Source organism: Phycodurus eques, chromosome 11 (genome assembly GCF_024500275.1).
Source record: "Phycodurus eques isolate BA_2022a chromosome 11, UOR_Pequ_1.1, whole genome shotgun sequence".
NCBI classification, from domain to species: domain Eukaryota; kingdom Metazoa; phylum Chordata; class Actinopteri; order Syngnathiformes; family Syngnathidae; genus Phycodurus; species Phycodurus eques.
In genome coordinates, this window is record NC_084535.1 from 24642795 (window position 1) to 24661288 (window position 18494).

At 41.4% G+C, this 18494-nt stretch overlaps 1 protein-coding gene across 3 annotated transcripts in view; it reads right to left on the reverse strand.

Moving 5' to 3' along the window:
• Positions 1 to 3663: 3663 nt before the first annotated feature.
• LOC133410184 (coiled-coil domain-containing protein 85A-like) overlaps positions 3664 to 18494 on the reverse strand; it is a 42624-nt gene continuing 27793 nt past the window's right edge. The window contains exons 3-4 of one of the 3 annotated variants that reach the window (XM_061691015.1): positions 9025 to 9082; positions 3664 to 7691 (exon numbers count right to left, since the gene is read on the reverse strand). In XM_061691015.1, the coding sequence (XP_061546999.1) occupies positions 7676 to 7691; positions 9025 to 9082 (74 nt within the window). In that variant the 3' untranslated portion in view covers positions 3664 to 7675. The remainder of the gene's footprint in view (positions 7692 to 9024; positions 9083 to 18494) is intronic. The other 2 variants (XR_009769504.1, XR_009769503.1) reach the window with 2 other exon arrangements.

Here is an 18494-nt window from a genome sequence, read left to right on the forward strand (position 1 = left end):
AGCGTTGGAACTGCAATTTAACGAGAGAAGATTGTATTTGCATAGTATATTTAGAATTCCTATTGTCGCGGTACATTTACCCGACTTTGGTGCAGGCAGAGTGGTTTCAGTTCCCACTCAGTGACAGTGTGAATGTGAGTGTGAATGGTTGTCTGTCTCTATATGTACCCTGCGACTGACTGGCAACCAGTGCAGGGTGGAGTCTGCCTTTCACCTGGACTCAGCTGGGAAAGGCTCCAGCTCCCTGTGACCCTGAACAGGCTGTGCAGTATGGAAAATGAATAGATAGATGGATGGATGGAATGGCTGCAATATAGTCATGTTTTCACCAGGGTTATATATATTATTATTTTTTTAAATCTGTCCTGTTCAGCTGCATGGCCAGTCGGAATGGTAGATCTGTATACTGCTGGAACCAGCACAAAAGGTATGAGCAAGGCAGTGCTACTGATGAGTGGTGCGGTGGGATGCATTTATAGTGTCTAAACACCTGTAAGAACGTGTGAGCTGATATCTTAATATAGCTTCATCTTGACATCTCGGTGCTGCGACAGAAAGTCTCAGCAGTTACACGTCACTTTAGAGGAAATTTGTATTTATTTTATATATATATATATATATATATATATATATATATACACTAAACTACATCACTTGCTTTGACCTGTGAAAAATTACATTTAAAAAAAAATAAAATAAAGCATTCCAGGTATAATAATGGGAGTGATTGTTCAATGGATTACTCTAACATTACTCTAGCGTTACAAGGTCACATTTTAGCTTATAAACTGAAATAAAGGCTTGCAGTATAAATCCTGTTGTGTGTAACAACAGTTCTGTCACGCTGCGAGTTGGAATGGAGCCAAGAGCAGACTGAGGCAGAGTGAGTAGATTTAGAATGGTTTATTGCAGGTTGACACAGGTTAAGGATATCCAAGGCAGAGTGGTGTACCGGCAGGACAAGGAGCGAGCAGGAAGCGGGAAACGGGAGCAGGTGGGGTGGCTTGGCAGCGTGGCTGGAGCAGGGCAGCAGCGAGGCGGGGGAGGCACGGGAGGAACGCCGGAGATAGGAAAGAACACAATCGGGTGAGTACAGCAGCGGGTCGTAGGATAGTTACCGTCATACCACAAGCAACCTGGAAGTACGCAAGTCAGCCGGTGAGTCAAAGACAAGTGTCATTACTCAGGCAAAGGCTGTAGAACTTGACGGGTTTTAAATGCAGGCAGTAATCAGCGCTGCTTGAAGACAGGTGCGCTGCACAGGTGATGCTGATTGCGAGGGAGACAGAGGGGGAGAGGGCGTGACAAGGCACAGGGCGCCACCCAAGCTCTAAAAGAGAAACTGCAGGTCATGGATCATGACAAGTTTGATGATAACCATTCAAAACTACAACAGGAAGTGACTCAAGACTACAACAGGAAGTGACTCAAGACATTCTTTTGTCTATTGTTGTCATGTATGTGTGTATTGTGTGTCGTGTCATGTCCTGTATGTGTCCTTGTGACAGAGAAAGAAACGGAATGTGTGTGTCAGATATTTTATAAAGGTTGGTGTCGTCATGCTTTGTGTTCAGTTGAACACTGCTTGGTTGGGCCATGTTCAAATTCGTCATCCCAGGTAATGAATAATGGTGGTATGATTTTGTCTGACAGATCCCGAGCAAAATAAATAAATAAATAAAAATAAAATGAAGCTTTTTTTACTGTCCAGAGAGCATAGACTGTGTGGTATGCAACTGCATGTATGAATACAAAAATCTGCTTATTGCCACACCAGCATATGCTTTTTATAGATGTTATTGATGTACTAGCTGTGTGTGCCGTAGGCAAAATGGTATTATTATATAATTATGTATATATACTTTACATACACGGCATATATTATTTGGACAACTTAAATTGATTATTCTTGAGGGAATTTTCAAAAGGCATCAACAATAGATTCCAAAACTTTACTCGCTGCAGAATATAAGTTTACAGGAAGGTAATTCTCAAATTTCGATTGTAAACCTTTTTTGTGAACAGGTGCTACAAGTACTTTCATGGTTTTATACAACAAGGATCATAAATGAATCATAACTTCAGCAAAATATCAGAAGAAGAGGTTTACTGTAATTTCTCGTGTATAATGCGCTTTGTTTTTTCTTTTACCAAATTGTCAAAAGTCAATAGTGCGCATTATACATAGGTATAGGGGAAATGGGGGGGGGGGGGGGGGGGGACTGTCACATTTCATAAATGTATGCTGCCACCTAGGCGGCACGGTGGACGACTGGTTAGAGCGTTTGCTATCATCAGGCAGGAGGCGGGGTACACCCTGAACTGGTTGCCAGCCAATCGCAGGGCACATGTAAACAAACAACCATTCACACTCACATCTACGAGCAATTTAGAGTATTCAATCAACCTACCACGCATATTTTTGGGATGTGGGAGGAAACCGGAGTACCGGGAAAAAACCCGCACGGGCATATAAATATAAATATAAAAATGACCCTTTTCATAACAATTATTTGTGGTTTTGCAAACACAAAGTAATGTTTTCCATGGAAAAACTAGCATCTGTCTGTACAATAGATGAAACTATTACTAGTGGGTCATTCTATGAAAATGGCAGCTTTCCGAACAGCGATTTCAATTGTTTTGTATCCTTCTTTTAATAAATAAAAGGTTCATCAGCCGATTGTTCATGAATAAACAGTTATTGCATGTGCACTACTCCCCAACAAGTTGTTTCACCAATGCAGCAAAATCGACAGGGAGAATGAATGGGTCCTCATCATCAGCCTCAGTTCCTTCTTTATTTTCAGAGTTTTGGGCGACCCCACCGTGACTGCGAGGCTAAGTGGTCCATTCCTGTAGGGCCTAATTCCCCCTTCAGTATACACCGTTGGTAATAATTCATCTTCAGAATCGATGTAATCGGTTGACTCATTTGTTTGTTTGCTTTATATTCAGCACGCGTTACATCACGGTGATCATGTGGCCGTATACTGCGTCCAGAATGACTGCGACACAACCTAATAAGAAAGATTTAACTAAAAAGTGCCATAAAATCCAAATCGGCCAACGTACATTGATGATTTTTTTCAGGGAAGAGTTTAAATTAACCATTTCACAGGATGACTAGTTAGTTCTTGACCAAGGAAACGGCAAAGTGTTACTTTAATGAATACATTTGTTATACATGTACAGTAACAATGTGATCAAAGCTGTACTTTTCCAGGAGTTTTTTTGTGTTGAGGTAGAGATCACAATGTTTTCACCTTGGCAGAGGTTTGCACACCATTGAGTAGCCTACCTTTGTAGTTCTTTAATGGTAATGATGGAGAAAACATCCTCTGGTCATAAAGCTGTGGATAGAAATGCAACATATTCCACCCACACAGCAGCTGCAGGCAGACATGAATCTCATAGAGACATCATCTTGTTACTGGTGTTCCTGTGGCAACAAAACTGTTCTTTTACCTTTGCATTTCTATGATTGGCTTAACATTTCTATTACAGTAAAAAGAGTAATTCTCATTTGTTCCTTCCATTTCGGAATAAATATATGAGCTGCATAGATTGATCTCTAAAGAATACAGTAAAAGTATCAAAAAAAATCACAAACAACACACAACACAAACAGCAAAAGATCGTTTTTTTTAATCTAAAGTCACTTTATTGGTTTCTACATACAACTTTGGATATAAGAGTTATAGCAATATCATATAAGAGGAAGTCAAAAATAATAATTTATGGTATATATTTATAAAATTACAGATTTACAGTCCTACTGTTGACTTATTATACTAATACTATTGATAGCATACCATATTTATCTTCAATTCAATCACCAAAGAAAATGAGACACAGGGTTAAAAGGTTATACAGGAAGGGCATAATCATACTGCATTCGCTTCTTGCTTATTTCCAGACGTGTTGACTTTCACCAACGTCACGAGACAGCGAAAAGATTTTTTTCTTTTTCCAGAGTTAATTTTCAGATTTGAAATGTGTGAAATGTATTTATTCCCGTGGGTTTTCTCTGGGTGTTCTGGTTTCCCCCACAACTTCAATCATATAAGGGTAATTTCTAGTTAGTTACTTGACCAAAGTAGTGACACAACATATGGATTAAGTCCTTGGGCATTACTCAGGGACAGTTTACTGTAAACACAGAAAACATATTTCACTGTGCATTGTACATGTGACTAATACAAAGTACCATTACCTTTAATATTCTCCTTCAACAATACATCACACACAACACTATGTTTGGTTGTGTGTGTGTATTTTTGTAATCTGAGAGGTGTTCCTAAACATTTATAATACATGTGCAAAATGAAGATGAATTTCTTTTGTATTGCTTTTATATTATAGCATTTCATATTTGACTACAATACAGACATGTAATCCCTAAATTACAAAGAATACTTGATTGCAAACAACTGTCTTTCTGAACCAATGTACTCAGTATTAATTAGTTATAACCCCCTATAAAGTTAAAATTTATATAAATTTTACAACGAAGCTTGTGGCGCTTTAACCAAAATATAAAGCATTTTTAAATACTTTGTAGCGGACATGAGTGTCACAACTTTGAGGCGCCACAGAGACTCGTGACCACCGGAGAAGCCCCACTCCTCCACGCTGCCCTGCTGAGAGACGGCGACTAGGACAGGGCCTGGTGTACGTCAAGTGAACCTTAACCTAATTAGCAGCTTTCCGTCAAATCTTGATTCCTGTCTTCAAAAGACTCCTTCCCCGACCAAAAGATTGGAGGGACACTCCCTTCAAGCAAACTATGTGGTTAATATTCACCCATGCGCTCGGGCGCCTCCGGGTGCCACCAGGTGCCCGAACACCCGCCGCAACCACGCCGGTACCGTTTTTCGATCGAAGAAGGCAACCATGTGCCTCCGATCGTTTTCCCTAGCCACGATCAGTCGGCGGGGCCTCAACGAGCAGCTGCCAGCATCCCGGACGGATCCTGCACGCCTCTGAGGTCCAGAACTCGGCCCACCGCCAGGTCAACCGGCAAGGAAGTTATGAGCGCATCCCAAACGGGAGAACAACTTTCCTTTCCTATTTCTTTTTTTTTTTGTGCATCTAGTTTTTCTTCAACTGAACCTTCTTCGTTTCCGCTTGAGGTCCGGAGGAAGACCACTCCAAAGACCAGCTGATCTGCGTCCGTGAGTCGACACTGCAATCCTTACTATGATGTACAACATCAGTGTGTAATAATTGTGGGGAAATTACTAGCTTCATACGAAATCCCAACTTTGCCTTCTCCCGCTCTGACTCAACGCATTAAACGCTCATACGCTCATTTAGTTTAGCCCAGCAACCACACATGATGACCTCTTTTCCATTTTCGTATGCCTTATTTTCTTTCTTTCGTTTACCCTTAGAGTTATGCTCTTGTTGTAGTTGTGTGTTTCATTAAATATACCATAAAATTCCACTCGTGGTCATATTTTGTGTTTGTTCTGAATTTAAGTGAACCTTTGTAACCTACGACACAAAATGTCGTAGACTGCAGATTCTGAAATTGATTAAAAAGGTTTGTCGTCATTTCGCCTAAAATTAAACTTGACAAATTTGACGTGATGCCCTTTTCGAGACATTTGTTTGATTTTTAACAATTAAATCAAAATTACGATAAACCGGAAGTAACGCAAACATCGCTCCTGGCTTATTACTTTATCGTAAAATAATTACAATTCTTATTTCATACATAATTGCTACAACTGCATGGCCAGTAGCTGTCACGATTTGGTGGAGTGATCATTTCGTGCTCAATTTGGGACAACAAAACTATGGTGCTGGAATAATCGATCCATTTTCTACCTCATTAGGGTCGCAGGTGAGAGGAGCACTATCCCAGTTGTTCTTCGGATGAGAGGTGGCATACAGCCAGGACTGTTTCTAATTTTTCTGTAGTCTGGCTAATGTCTTTAATATTTGTTTGCACATATTTAGTCCTGCTGATTGTACAAAACTGCAAATAAAAAAAAAAGCGTGAGGTGACGCAACCAGTGCTCAAAACGAAACGGCAAAACGAAAGGGGGGCAGGTGAGAGCCCACGGGCTCACGTTGCTGCCATTCTTCTTCTAATTAGAGATCCCTCCAGCTGTAAAAATCAAACGCGCCGATTGAATAAGTAGTATTTATGAAAACTGTGATGGCAAATACGCTAAACTGCTGGAAACGCAACGTTTATTAATGGCCAATTATTATGTGTGTAAATAGAATGCTGATATACAGTATATACATATTTGTTTCTCTCCAGTTTTTTATGTCAGGCTGCCATGCAACTTTGTTTGCCACATACGTTTGTAAATATGGCTCTAGTGTCACATCACCGGGTCCAAGTATTGCACATTTTGCTCTTGTGTTAGCTTGTTTTCTTCAGAAAGTGCATACAACGATATGAGCAACTCCATCTGCTGAGTCACATCTGACTAATCATGGTTACAATATCCCAAACACCAATTTAAAAATTTAAACAATCCTTCATCACCAACAATTTTTAGTCATTATCTTCCATACATTAAAAAATGTCAGCAGCAGTAAACCCCTTGATCGCACAATAGACTATTAAAATGGAGACTGGGCTACATGTCCTTCATGTGACCTTCCTTGACAAACTGCATTTGGTCACAATTACTAACTTAAACCAAATTGGTTTGAAAATCCAAAGGATATTATAAATATGTCTAATTACAGAAACCATATTTAGCAAATTATGTTTGATGTGCCTTCTTTTTTCAATCTGGTGCCATAACTTCTTTTTTTTTTTAAATACATTTTTACTGTCATCTATATCGTAATTTAGTTGGATTTGGGAGGGAAATATTTATACACAATGGTTTTTGTATACATTTCCTGACACTGAACTATAAGAGAATTTCTGGTTTTACATCAAATATAAGAAGTCAGCAAATGACTACCTTTCATACGCTTGATATTAAATACATCAATCCATCCATCCATTATCAGTTCCGTTTATCTTCACTCGGGTGAAAAATACTTCAAAAGATACATATTTTAGTTTGATATGTATTACAGCTGCTAAGCCCAAGTGCAAAATGTATGAAATGATACTTTTATACTGATTTCTATTCATCTAGTGTTGCTAGGCTGGCTGGAACCTCCCTCAACCGATCATCTGTCAAGCACAAGACGATTGCGATTGGGGCATTGACTGGAAATCAAGTCAGCTATGGGAACCATTACCCTAACTATGGCATTTTAACGATTTTGTAACTCTTTGTGCTTTAATGCCAGCTGTATCAGCAGTATTGACGCTGAAAACAATTCTTCTTATCATGGGTTGGATATCCTACTGTGTGGTAAAGTATATAGCTCTCTGTTTTTACAAAGATGCAGGCTCTTCAGTTTGGCAATTCAGACGTGGGTGTCTCACAATAACCCCCCCCCCCCAAAAAAAAAAGTGATTTCAGTCTTTTGTGGTGGTTTACAGAAGTGCACAGCAGCAACCTCCATTGATTGATTCAGAACTTCATGACCATTTAACCGTTCACTTGTGCATTGATCCACGTGTCGTTCCATCCATACATGTGCAAAAAACATTTGCTCTCTCTCTCTCTCTCTCTCTCTCTCTCTCTCTCTCTCTCTCTGTCTCTCTCTGGATTGTGTGCAGCATCTGATCCAGAGGCATGCGTGGTCAGGAGCCATCAAAGCTGGAAGACACAAGGGATAGAGTGTAATTACTCCATATGCATACATGTAATGTATGGGCTGTGAGGTTTTCATGCGTGTGGTCAGCAGAATGCAAAGAACCTTTACACTTGAGATCAAGACGGAGTCTGATTTATTCAGCCATTAGCAGCTGGTTCATCATTAAATATTAACCTTCCACCATCACTCACCAGTGGTCAATGCATGAAAAAGGGGGTCACATCAGGGTGACCTCTCATAGTGACACATAGGCACGCACGCACACACACTCACACACACACGCACACACAGAGACTAAGGGTTGCACTCAGTAGAGTTTGTCGCCTGAAGATTTTAGTTGCAAACCTTGAAATTTTACGGCTATCACACTGCTGTGCAAAATGAACTCTTAATTCATGGACAAGGGCGCTCACACATCAACCTGTGTTTGGTGTGTGAACAGACCACTACCACAAGTCTCTAAATGGCTGAATAAAATAATAATACAATTTTATCTGCTAAAGAGTAAATTTACGTTAATATGTACAAGTATAACAGTTTACTTGACATTTCTCATAAGCCTGTTTGGTACATGTTAAAGGACAGCATTAACCCCCACCCCCAAATGCGATGTATCCCCGCATATTAAAGAATTTTTTGGGGTTAAAAAAAGGTAAATATATATATTTTTAAAATGTCCAATCCAATTGTAATGGCTTTCATTTTTCCACGGATTTTCTCTGTTTTTGGTCCAGCCCGATCCCTGACCCCTGTGAATAGCGGGGCTCCACTGGACCACACAAAGGTTAATTGACTCAAATCAATGTAAACAGGCGGGACGGTGGACGACTGCTTAGAGCGTTTGCCTAACAGTTATGGAAACCGGGGTTCCAATCCCAGCCCTGCCTGTGTGGAGTTTGCATGTTCTCCCTGTACCTGCGTGGGTTTTCTCCGGGCACTCCGATTTCCTCCCACATCCCAAAAACATGCATGGTAGCTTAATTGCCCGTAGGTGTGAATATGTGTGCAAATGGTTGTTTGTTTATGTGTGCCCTGCGATTTGCTGGCAATCAGTTCTGGGATCTCCTGCCCGAAGATTGCTGGGATAGTCTCCAGCACTCCCGCGGCCCTTGTGAGGATAAAGCGGCGCAGAAAATGAAAATGGATGGATGGATGGAAAGGATGGATCAATGTAAACATTGTTATAAATAGAATAGACTTGATTAGGGAACCTTTGGATTTCAAAATACTATGCTATGGGAAACATGCAGTATATGATGCAAAGTTAAATGCCTGTAACTTATGTCTTGAAAACCATACAATTTGTGGCTTTTTTTATGTGTGCAATAGGCTCACCTGTCCCAAAGCTTCACACTCCTGCAGGAGTTGGTGCAGCAGCCAGCAGATATCAGAACTGCGAAGGGGGAAAAAAACACAAATAAAAATGGAGATGATCAATGACATTGTCATGGTCTGTGTTTTGGTTTGGGTTGTGTTTAGTTTTGTTCCATGTTTTCCTGTGTTCCATGTTTGTCGTGTGCTCATTAAGTTGTTGTGTCCACCTGTTCTCGTCTGCTTTGTGTCGACCAATCAGCTCTCTCCAGCCACTCGTGTCTTGTCCAGGTGTTCCTCGTTGTCTCGTCTATCTGTTTGTATTTAGTTCCCTGGTTTCTTTCAGTTCTTGTCGGTTCATTGTCGTTGTCACATGTCTTTGCCATGTCATAGTCGTCAGTTGTCTTTATCATTGCGGTATGTCATTGTCAGGTGTCATTTTCCCTATCTATTCCACATCTTACTCACAGGTCATAGTTTGTTTCCAGTTTTAGATATTCAGTTTTAGACAGACATAATTGATTACACTATTATTCATGAGTCAGTGCCAATTGCAGAAGTATTTGCATAAATATTAACCACTGGAGTATGGCTACAAAGAATTACTTTTAATGACTACGGATGCAACCTATTGACAGACGCGCTACACAAAGACAGAAAATCAAGTGTAGCTCCAGTTGTTCATATGAAACACTTTCTTTTTCTGTCTGTCCCCCTTGATTCCTGTCACAGTCGGACAGCCACTGGCAGCAGTTTCCCTCCCCGTCATCCTTTCCTGTCTTTTCCTTTGGTGACAGTCCCATAGATGTGACAGTCTGTCTCAATCGGTTTTTTCTTTTTTTTTATTAAACTCACTCAGATGCATTTAATTCGGAACAATTTTGCTGTAAGTCAGCGCACTCGACTGTCAACCTCCTGAAGTTTGCAGAGGACACCCCAGTCATCGGCATCACCAAAGACGGTGATGAGTCTGCGTATCGACAGGAAGTGGAGCAGCTGGAGCTGTCGTGCGTCCGACACAACCTGGAGCTGAACACGTCTGCAGGCGCTATCGAACAATGCAAACTAAAACTAGCAGATATTCCAACAGCTTCTTCCCTCTTCCCATTGACTTCTTAGACAATTAACTTACAATTCCATTGTAACATGCTGTCAATTTCCTTGAGATTGTAGTCAAAGCTCTGTCGGGCCAATTATACGTTATTTGTGCACTCACTGTAGTAGTCTCGCCACGGTGCACTATTTGCATTTATGTTGTTCACCAATACTGGCCACTAAGAAGTATCTGCACCATTTGCACAATTGACATTGTTCCAGACTATCGCTCTATGAGTCACTTTGTACTGCATCAATTTCTTGAAGACTCTGCGCCCTTTGCACCAGACTATTGTTCTATTTGTCATTTCAAACTGCTCTAAATTGCCAAAGGAGTCTTCATCATTTGCACACTTGTCCCAAAAAAAAAAAATGTATCTGCATTACCATATTACTGATAACCTTTTATTGCTCAGTGACTGTTTTTTTATGTCTCAAAAGTATTCACTGTGTCTGTTGTCGTACTAGAGCGGCTCCAACTACCGGAGACAAATTCCTTGTGTGTTTTTCACATACTTGGCAAATAAAGATGAGATTCTGATGTTCTGATTCTGATGAAAAGTTAGCAATGTTGAAATGATTTTTAGCGACCAACAAATCAAAGTATTGTTGTAGGGGCATGAAAACAGAACACTAAACAAAAACTGACCGCTTTATTATTCGTGCAAAACTTTGGTCCTATACTGCAGTGGTTCTCAAAGTGTGGTAAAAGTGCCACTAGTGTTGTGCTAGCTCCTACTAGTGTATAGGTGTCAAACTCAAGACCCGGGGCCAGACCCAGCCTGCCACATAATTTTATGTGGCCCGCAAAAGCAAATCATGAGTGTCATCCCATGATTCTTGCTAAAATCTGTACCAAATTTTCAAATTGCCATATGTAAAGAACAATAATGTTGAGATATTGCATTTTTGTTTTGTTACCAAATCCCATTTTACAGTAACTTAAACGTTAGTTGAACAAACTATTATCCTTTTCTTCTGATTTCAAAACTCGAAAGACCTCAATTTGTTGTGTGTATATATGTATATATATATATGTAATAATACAGTATGATGAGGTAATTAAACTTAAATAGTTTCCCAGTGATAACGGCCCTCTGAAGGAAATCATAATTACAATATCGCCCATGGCAAAAAATTAGTTGGACACCCCACTAGTGGTACTTGAAAGTCCCCCTGAGTAAAATATTCAAACTGTGCATCATGTTACAGTGGATTAAATTTTTTTTTTAATCCAGTGTACCACATTTTTAAGTACAGTTCAGTTGTATTTAACTTTTAAGTACAACAACTTTGTTTTAATTTTGAACAGTTTGTTTTCGTTTCATTAGGTATACTATAATTTTTGTATTAAACTTTTATGTGCAGTAAATTTTCATCCATCCATCCATTTTCTGAGCCGCTTATCCTCATCAGGGTCGCGGGCGGGCCGGAGCCTATCCCAGCTGTCATCGGGCAGGAGGCGGGGTACACCCTGAACTGGTTGCCAGCCAATCGCAGGGCACATACAAACAGACAACCATTCGCACTCACAGTCACACCTACTGGCAATTTAGAGTCTTCAATTAATGCATGTTTTTGGGATGTGGGAGAAAACCGAAGTGCCCGGAGAAAACCCACGCAGGCACGGGGGAGAACATGCAAACTCCACACAGTCGGGGCTGGGGATTGAACCCGGGTCCTCAGAACTGTGAGGCTGACGCTCTAACCAGTCGTCCACCGTGCCGCCCATTAACTTAATTATTAACGAGAATTTTATGGCTGTAACACGTTCCAAAAAAGCTGCGACAGGGTCACTTTACCACTGTGTTACATTACCTTTTCTTTTAAAAACATTCAAGAAATGTTTGAGAACTGAGGACACTAATTGTTGAAGCATTGTAGGTGGAATTCTATTCTTCCTTGATGTACAGCTTCAGCTGTTCAACAGTCCGGGTTCTCCGTTGTCATATTTCACGCTTCATAATGTGCCATACATTGTCAATGGGAGACAGGTCTGGACTGCAGGCAGGCCAGTCTAGTACCCACACTCTTTTACTACAAAGCCACACTGTTGTAACAAGTGAAGAATTTGGTTTGGCCGTGCCGCCAGTAAATTTTCATTGAATCAATATTTAAGTATAGTTATTTTCACACATTTATGCCGGGAATTGATGTTCAAACTGCATACTGTTAGAATGGTTTACAATAATAAAAAACATTTTTAGGAATAAAACCTCTGCCTCATTTTTGATGAACACCTGAGGCTACTACGCTACAGTATGTCCATATTAGTCATTACAGTGGTACTTGGAGTGCTAAGAATTATTTTAGGTGGTCTTGGTGTCAAAGGTTTGAGAACCACTGCTATACTGTATTTTTAAATAATTTCTTTGCAGAGAGGTACAAATAACTATTATTGTAGTTTCAGTTTTGTGCTGAGAAAGATTTCCCCCTTCATGTAGCAAAATAGCGTAACAAACCACAAATAAACACTTCTCAGAATGATGCCGTGCCGGTTGGGTGTGTAAATTGTGCCTTTTTGAACAACACAATAACTAAATGTTACGTTAGTTACTACTGTAGTTTGTTAGTTCTATTAACAATGCTAGTTGCTAAATCTGGCTTTCTCACTGTTATCTTAGTCATATTTTGTTGATGTATTTTTAAATCCAAGGCCTTTTTCGCAAATTTCAAAACTTCAAATTGGATGTCACAGGGAACAAAACCTTAACATCTTTTCCGTTGCTCATTTCGGAACTTGAAGGAAAACTGAGGTATTATTAGACTGTCTGTTCATCTAAATGCAGTTGTGAACTCAACCATGTGACAAGCTTCATGGGCATCCCGAGCCACCTATACGCATTTCATCTGCTCAGTGTTCCTGTCACAAAGCAGAGGAGAACTTGCGCGTGCGTGTGTGAGAACAGCATTCCTATTATGAAATGACATATACAGAAATGTCCTTGGATCATTCTGTGCAGCTCCAAACAGCTCTTCTCTCCTCTTCCTAAACTCAATATGCCCTCATTCATACAGTGACCTGCTTGTACCTCTAGCAGCATACCAGAAGCCTAGGCTATCAGACACACACGCAGACTTACACACAAACACACGCACACTCACTGAAAGACAAGCCTATGGGCTGATTCACAGCTGTGTCCTCTGGTTCACTTCACTCACTTTGCATGTCAGCGAGTATGATGGACAAGGGTGGAGGGATGAAGGAAGAGAGTGCCTCTGTCAGTGTACAGTTTGTGTATCTATTTTCGAGCTTTCTGCATTTTTATTTCCTGGATGAGGACACGGAGAAAAGAACAGACACAAAATCTTGAATTCGAAAAGCGCTATTTTCCGTCAAAGAGCGCGCACTCACAACACGCACACACATACACGTACAAGGCTTTGATACATGAACACCAAAGAGACAGAACAGTGGCTTTACTAAATGGCATCAAATATCCTTTATACTGCACACATAAAACCACACACCATGTTCATGTGTATCTATTATATACTGTATAAAGGGGCTTTAAGCATACACCTGGGCACTTTTGTTTCTTTTGAGTTTCTGTGCACACGCCGCTACAGCTCTAAATATGTGCATTCTGTCAGGCTCTAATGGTTGTAGTGTATTAACATATTCATTTTACAAGGTGTCCCTTTGTTGAAATGTAAGGACAAAAAGGGGGCATCAAAGCTGACTGGAGATAAATGACCAGGGAAGCAGCTGTTGGCCTAGTTAGCAGGGCGGTACTTAACACAGGACATCTGATTATACACACACATACACACACACACACAGAATATTAAAAACGCAAGCCCACAAAAAACCTCGCAAATAAAGCTCAATGTAATAAGACAAACTGCCAATTCAACTATGACATTTGCTACTCTCATGGGCAACGTTATAATCGACTGGATATTGATGTTCATATGAGTTTTACCTGGCCCGCCTTTATTTCCGTACCCCTTATTTCCCTGTAATCTACCATGTTATTATCCAGCAAGCACCCAGGTCAACAGTGTATGATGCTGCTGCTAAATATTAATAAACTCCACCAACTTATTGGCCCTTTCTGTAGCAAAAAAATAAAAAATAAAAGAGGCCTCAAGTTTCTGTGTAAACCCTTTGAAGCCAATTGAAATGCTGCATTTTGATTATGGTTGGCCTAATTAATGCTGGTGTCAAGTATTGTTACTGTTAGGAAACACGTTCTACCCAAAGAAGATGACGGGCAAATGAGCAACAATGTAAAACAAAAAAGGAAATATCCAGAAGCAAATTAAATCTTCATGTTTTCAGACCTGTGAGGAGATTACACTGATAAATGTGTACACCCCTTACTCCCAGCATGTTAGGTTAATTGAGGACTTAATATTGTCCATAGGTGTGAATGTGAGTGTGAAAGATTGTTTGACTGTATGCGCACCCTGTGATTGGTTGTCAACCAGTCCAAGGTATACATTGCCTCTTGCCCAATGTCAGCTAAGATCGGCTCCAGCTCAACCGCGACCCTAGTGAGGACAAGCAGAATAAAAAATGGATTTTTTTTTTATTTTTTTTAATTTTATGAACCGAAATGATTCAAATTTAAAGAAATGCCCAATTAATACTTTTACAAATGACGATAGCAAATACTCCCTCCTCTGCTCAGGGCAAATTTATTGATGTGAGACCAGAGAACTTTGGAAACATGTCAAAATGGCCCAAACTGTCCAGAACACGAGAGAAGAAAAAAAAGAGGGAAAATGGGAGAAAGAGAGGTCAAGTTGTTCCTACTTTTGGTTTGTCACATTAGATGGCACCATATAAGATCTCGCCTAGGGTGCCACATTGGCATTGCCCTGCACAAGAGCATCCTTGTAGTGTTTGGGAAGTGAAGCAACACTCCAAGAACCAGTCCCCTTTTCATTATGGGGACTGAACAGACTGAGTGTGTGTGTGTGTGTGTGTGTCTATGGAGGTGATGCTGAAACAACTGCTTGCAAGCTGATTGCTGCTGCCGCTGCTGCTGCTGACTCCCCTGGGCTATAACTAACCCTGCCTGCTACTGCAAAATCTGAGACCCGAACGTACTTCAGCAATTTCAATGACAACATTTTGTCTTTATGCACCACTGTTCTTTCTCTCTCGTCTTCACTCTGCACTTATCTTCTCTGCACACGTGCTAATGAAGAACGAAGACGCTGTCATGTTCCTGTTTCTCCACCTGGCTGTTCTGGTGTCTTGTTTATCTTTCCTGTGTGTTCTTGGTGATCTTCGGTGGGCGCAGTTTCCTTAGACGGACCGGCTGTCTGTTACAATCAGCGGGCGATTTAGGCACTGGAAAAGCAGAAGGACGGCGCCGGATTATTGTTAATTGCTTACTTCCGCTGCCTAGCACCTGTCCTGCAGTGTATCTGTTTTTGTTTTTTTTTTGTATTATGTTAGTTTGCATATCGTACTTTACATGTGTTTGACGTCTGCAATCTTCAGTAACTTTGTATTTCTAATCTTGTGTATGTAAAATACGTAAGTGTCGTTCTTTCGCTGTGGCTCGTCCACCACTTTGGTTTAGTTTTTATATTCAGCATTAATGTATTCCCTTGTCCATCTTTTGCCATTCCTTGTCATTGGCTTATTTATTATTGTATGATAATTTTATGATAGTTACTTTCTCTTTTTATTCATTAAATTCTTTTTTAGCGTATATCATTTTGTGTCTGTCTTTTGGTGTCCAAGATTTAGCGGTAAGCCATCTTAACAGTTGCTTTTAAAGTATATGACAGCTGGTTCAATTCAGGATGCACCAAGCTGCATCCTGGACAGTTCTCGACTTCAACTCAAGGGTAAAGAAATAATGGTGGTGTGTGTTCTATATGGGGACGGCTGCATTGCTTCTCTCTCTCTCTCTCTCTCTCTCTCTCTCACGGATCACTCACTGATCTCATCTCGTATTTGCAATTGATTGTACATTCCCAAAAATACAACATCAAACCGGTAACATTTCATGTAATGTTGCGCGCTCGCACCCGACCCCAAGCTGCACTTTGTGATGGCTTGCAGGTGAGTGGGACACAGCGGTCAAACTAAAACAAAACAAAAAGTTATAGAGAAAAAGGGGGGAAAAAATATGATATCATAACACAATGTACTATTACAAGACCCAAAAATAAAGTGGTTGGATGCTTGGTGGTGGTCCGAGGGGCCGTAGACGCAGAATGGCAGCCACACTTCCGTCAGACTACAACAGGGAATCTGTGGCTATACAAGTAGCTTGCCACCACTAAGGTGAAACTGTGGAGTGAATGAGTAATGTGTGTACAGTATTTGTAAAGCATCATTGAGTGCAGAGAGGACGGGCTCTACACCATCGGCAGGGTCCTCGCGGGTGCCTGGGAGTACGCCCAACCAGTCTATATGTGTTTTGTGGAGACACACAACACTTGGCGAAGGCGTTCGAATGTGTCCCTCGTGGAAGTCCTGTGGGGGTGCTATTGGATTATGGGGTACCGCTCTTCGGTCCCTGTACGACCAGTGTCAGAGTTTGGTCCGCATTGCTGGCAGAAAGTCGGACTCATTTCCGGTGTGGGTTGGACTCTGCTGCCCTTTGTCACCGATTCTGATCATAACTTTTATGGACAGAATTTCTAGGTGCAGAGGCGTAGAGGGGGTCCAGTTTGTTGGCCTCAGTATTGCATCTTTGCTTTATGGAGATGATGTGGTTCTGTTGGCTTCATCGAGCCGTGATCTCCAACTCTCACTGGAGCAGTTCGCAGCTGAGTGTGAAGTGGCTGGGATGAGAATCAGCACCTCCAAAATCTGAGACCATGGTCCTCAGTCGGAAAAGGGTGGCGTGCCCTCTCCAGGTCAGGATGAGATCCTGCCCCAGGGGAGGAGTTCAAGTATCTTGGGGTTCACGAGTGAGGGAAGAATGGAATGGGAGATCGACAGTGCAGCGTCTGCAATGATGCAGAGTTTGTATCAGTCCGTTGTGGTGAACAAGGAGCTAAGCCGAAAGGCGACGCTCTTAATTTACCGGTCAATCTACCTCATCTCACCTCATCGCCATCTATGGCCACGAGCTGTGGGTCGTGGCCGAAAGAACAAGATCCTGGATACAAGCGGCCAAAATGAGTTTCCTCCGCAGGGTGCCGGGCTCTCCCTTAGAGATAGGGTGAGAAGCTCGGTCATCTGAGAGGGGCTCAGAGTAGAGCCGCTGCTCCTCCGCATTGAGAGGAGCCAGACGAGGTGGCTCGGTCATTTGATTAGGATCCTGATCCGGGCACATTCCATCAGGAGGAGACCCCGGGGCGACTCAGGACACGCCGGAGAGACTATGTCTCCCAGCTGGCCTGGGAACGCCTCGGGATCCCCTCGGAAGAGCTGGAGGAATTGGATGGGGAGAGCTAAGCTACTGCCTCCGGGACCCGACCTCAGATAAATGGAAGAAAATGGATGGATGGATGGATGGATGGATCTTTGAGTGCCTTGAAAAGCATATTTTCAAATAGTAGAAGTACCACACGAACCCAACCATAACATTCTCAGATCCGAATCGGATGTCTTTCTCCAGCAACTTGGCAAATAGGCACTGGGCAATAAGTATTTCCATCCATCCATCCATCCATTTTCTGAGCCGCTTCTCCTCACTAAGGTCGCGGGCGTGCTGGCAGCCAATCCCAGCTATCATCAGGCAGGAGGCAGGGTACACCCTGAACTGGTTGCCAGTCAATCGCAGGGCACATACAAACAAACAACCATTCGCACTCACATTCACACCTATGGGCAATTTAGAGTTGTCAATTAACCTACCATGCATGTTTTTGGGATGTGGGAGGAAACCGGAGTGCCCGGAGAAAACCCACGCAGGCACGGGGAGAACATGCAAACTCCACACAGGCAGGGCCGGGAATTGAACCCCGGTCCTCAGAACTGTGAGGCAGACGCTCTAACCAGTCGTCCACCGTGGCGCGGCAATAAGTATTTGTCTAAAAAAAAAGACAGGTCGCGTAGATGTTTGAAAAATAAATAAAAAATCTGATATCTGTGTCATGAACAGACACAAATGATCAATCGATCACATTAAACCGTTTATAGTAAGTGTAAGATCACAAGCTCTGCAGCAATCCTCATCTGAGTGAAAGCATGTTTGTTTTTTTCTCATTTATTTTTTTAGAAATGCCACCCATACACAATGTTTATCTTTATTTGTATTTGTTCATGCACAGTATGTTCTTCTAGTTTCTGTTGAAGAAATGCACTATAGAATTCTGGTCTTTCTAATAATTGTCTCACTTAACTAAAATTTTTTATTGTATTCATTTTACCACATATGACAGTTCATAAGATGACAAGCAATTCTATACCACTGGAAGATTGTTTGTATTTGAACCATCGTTTGAATAGTCGGACAACAATTTACATGCAACGTCTC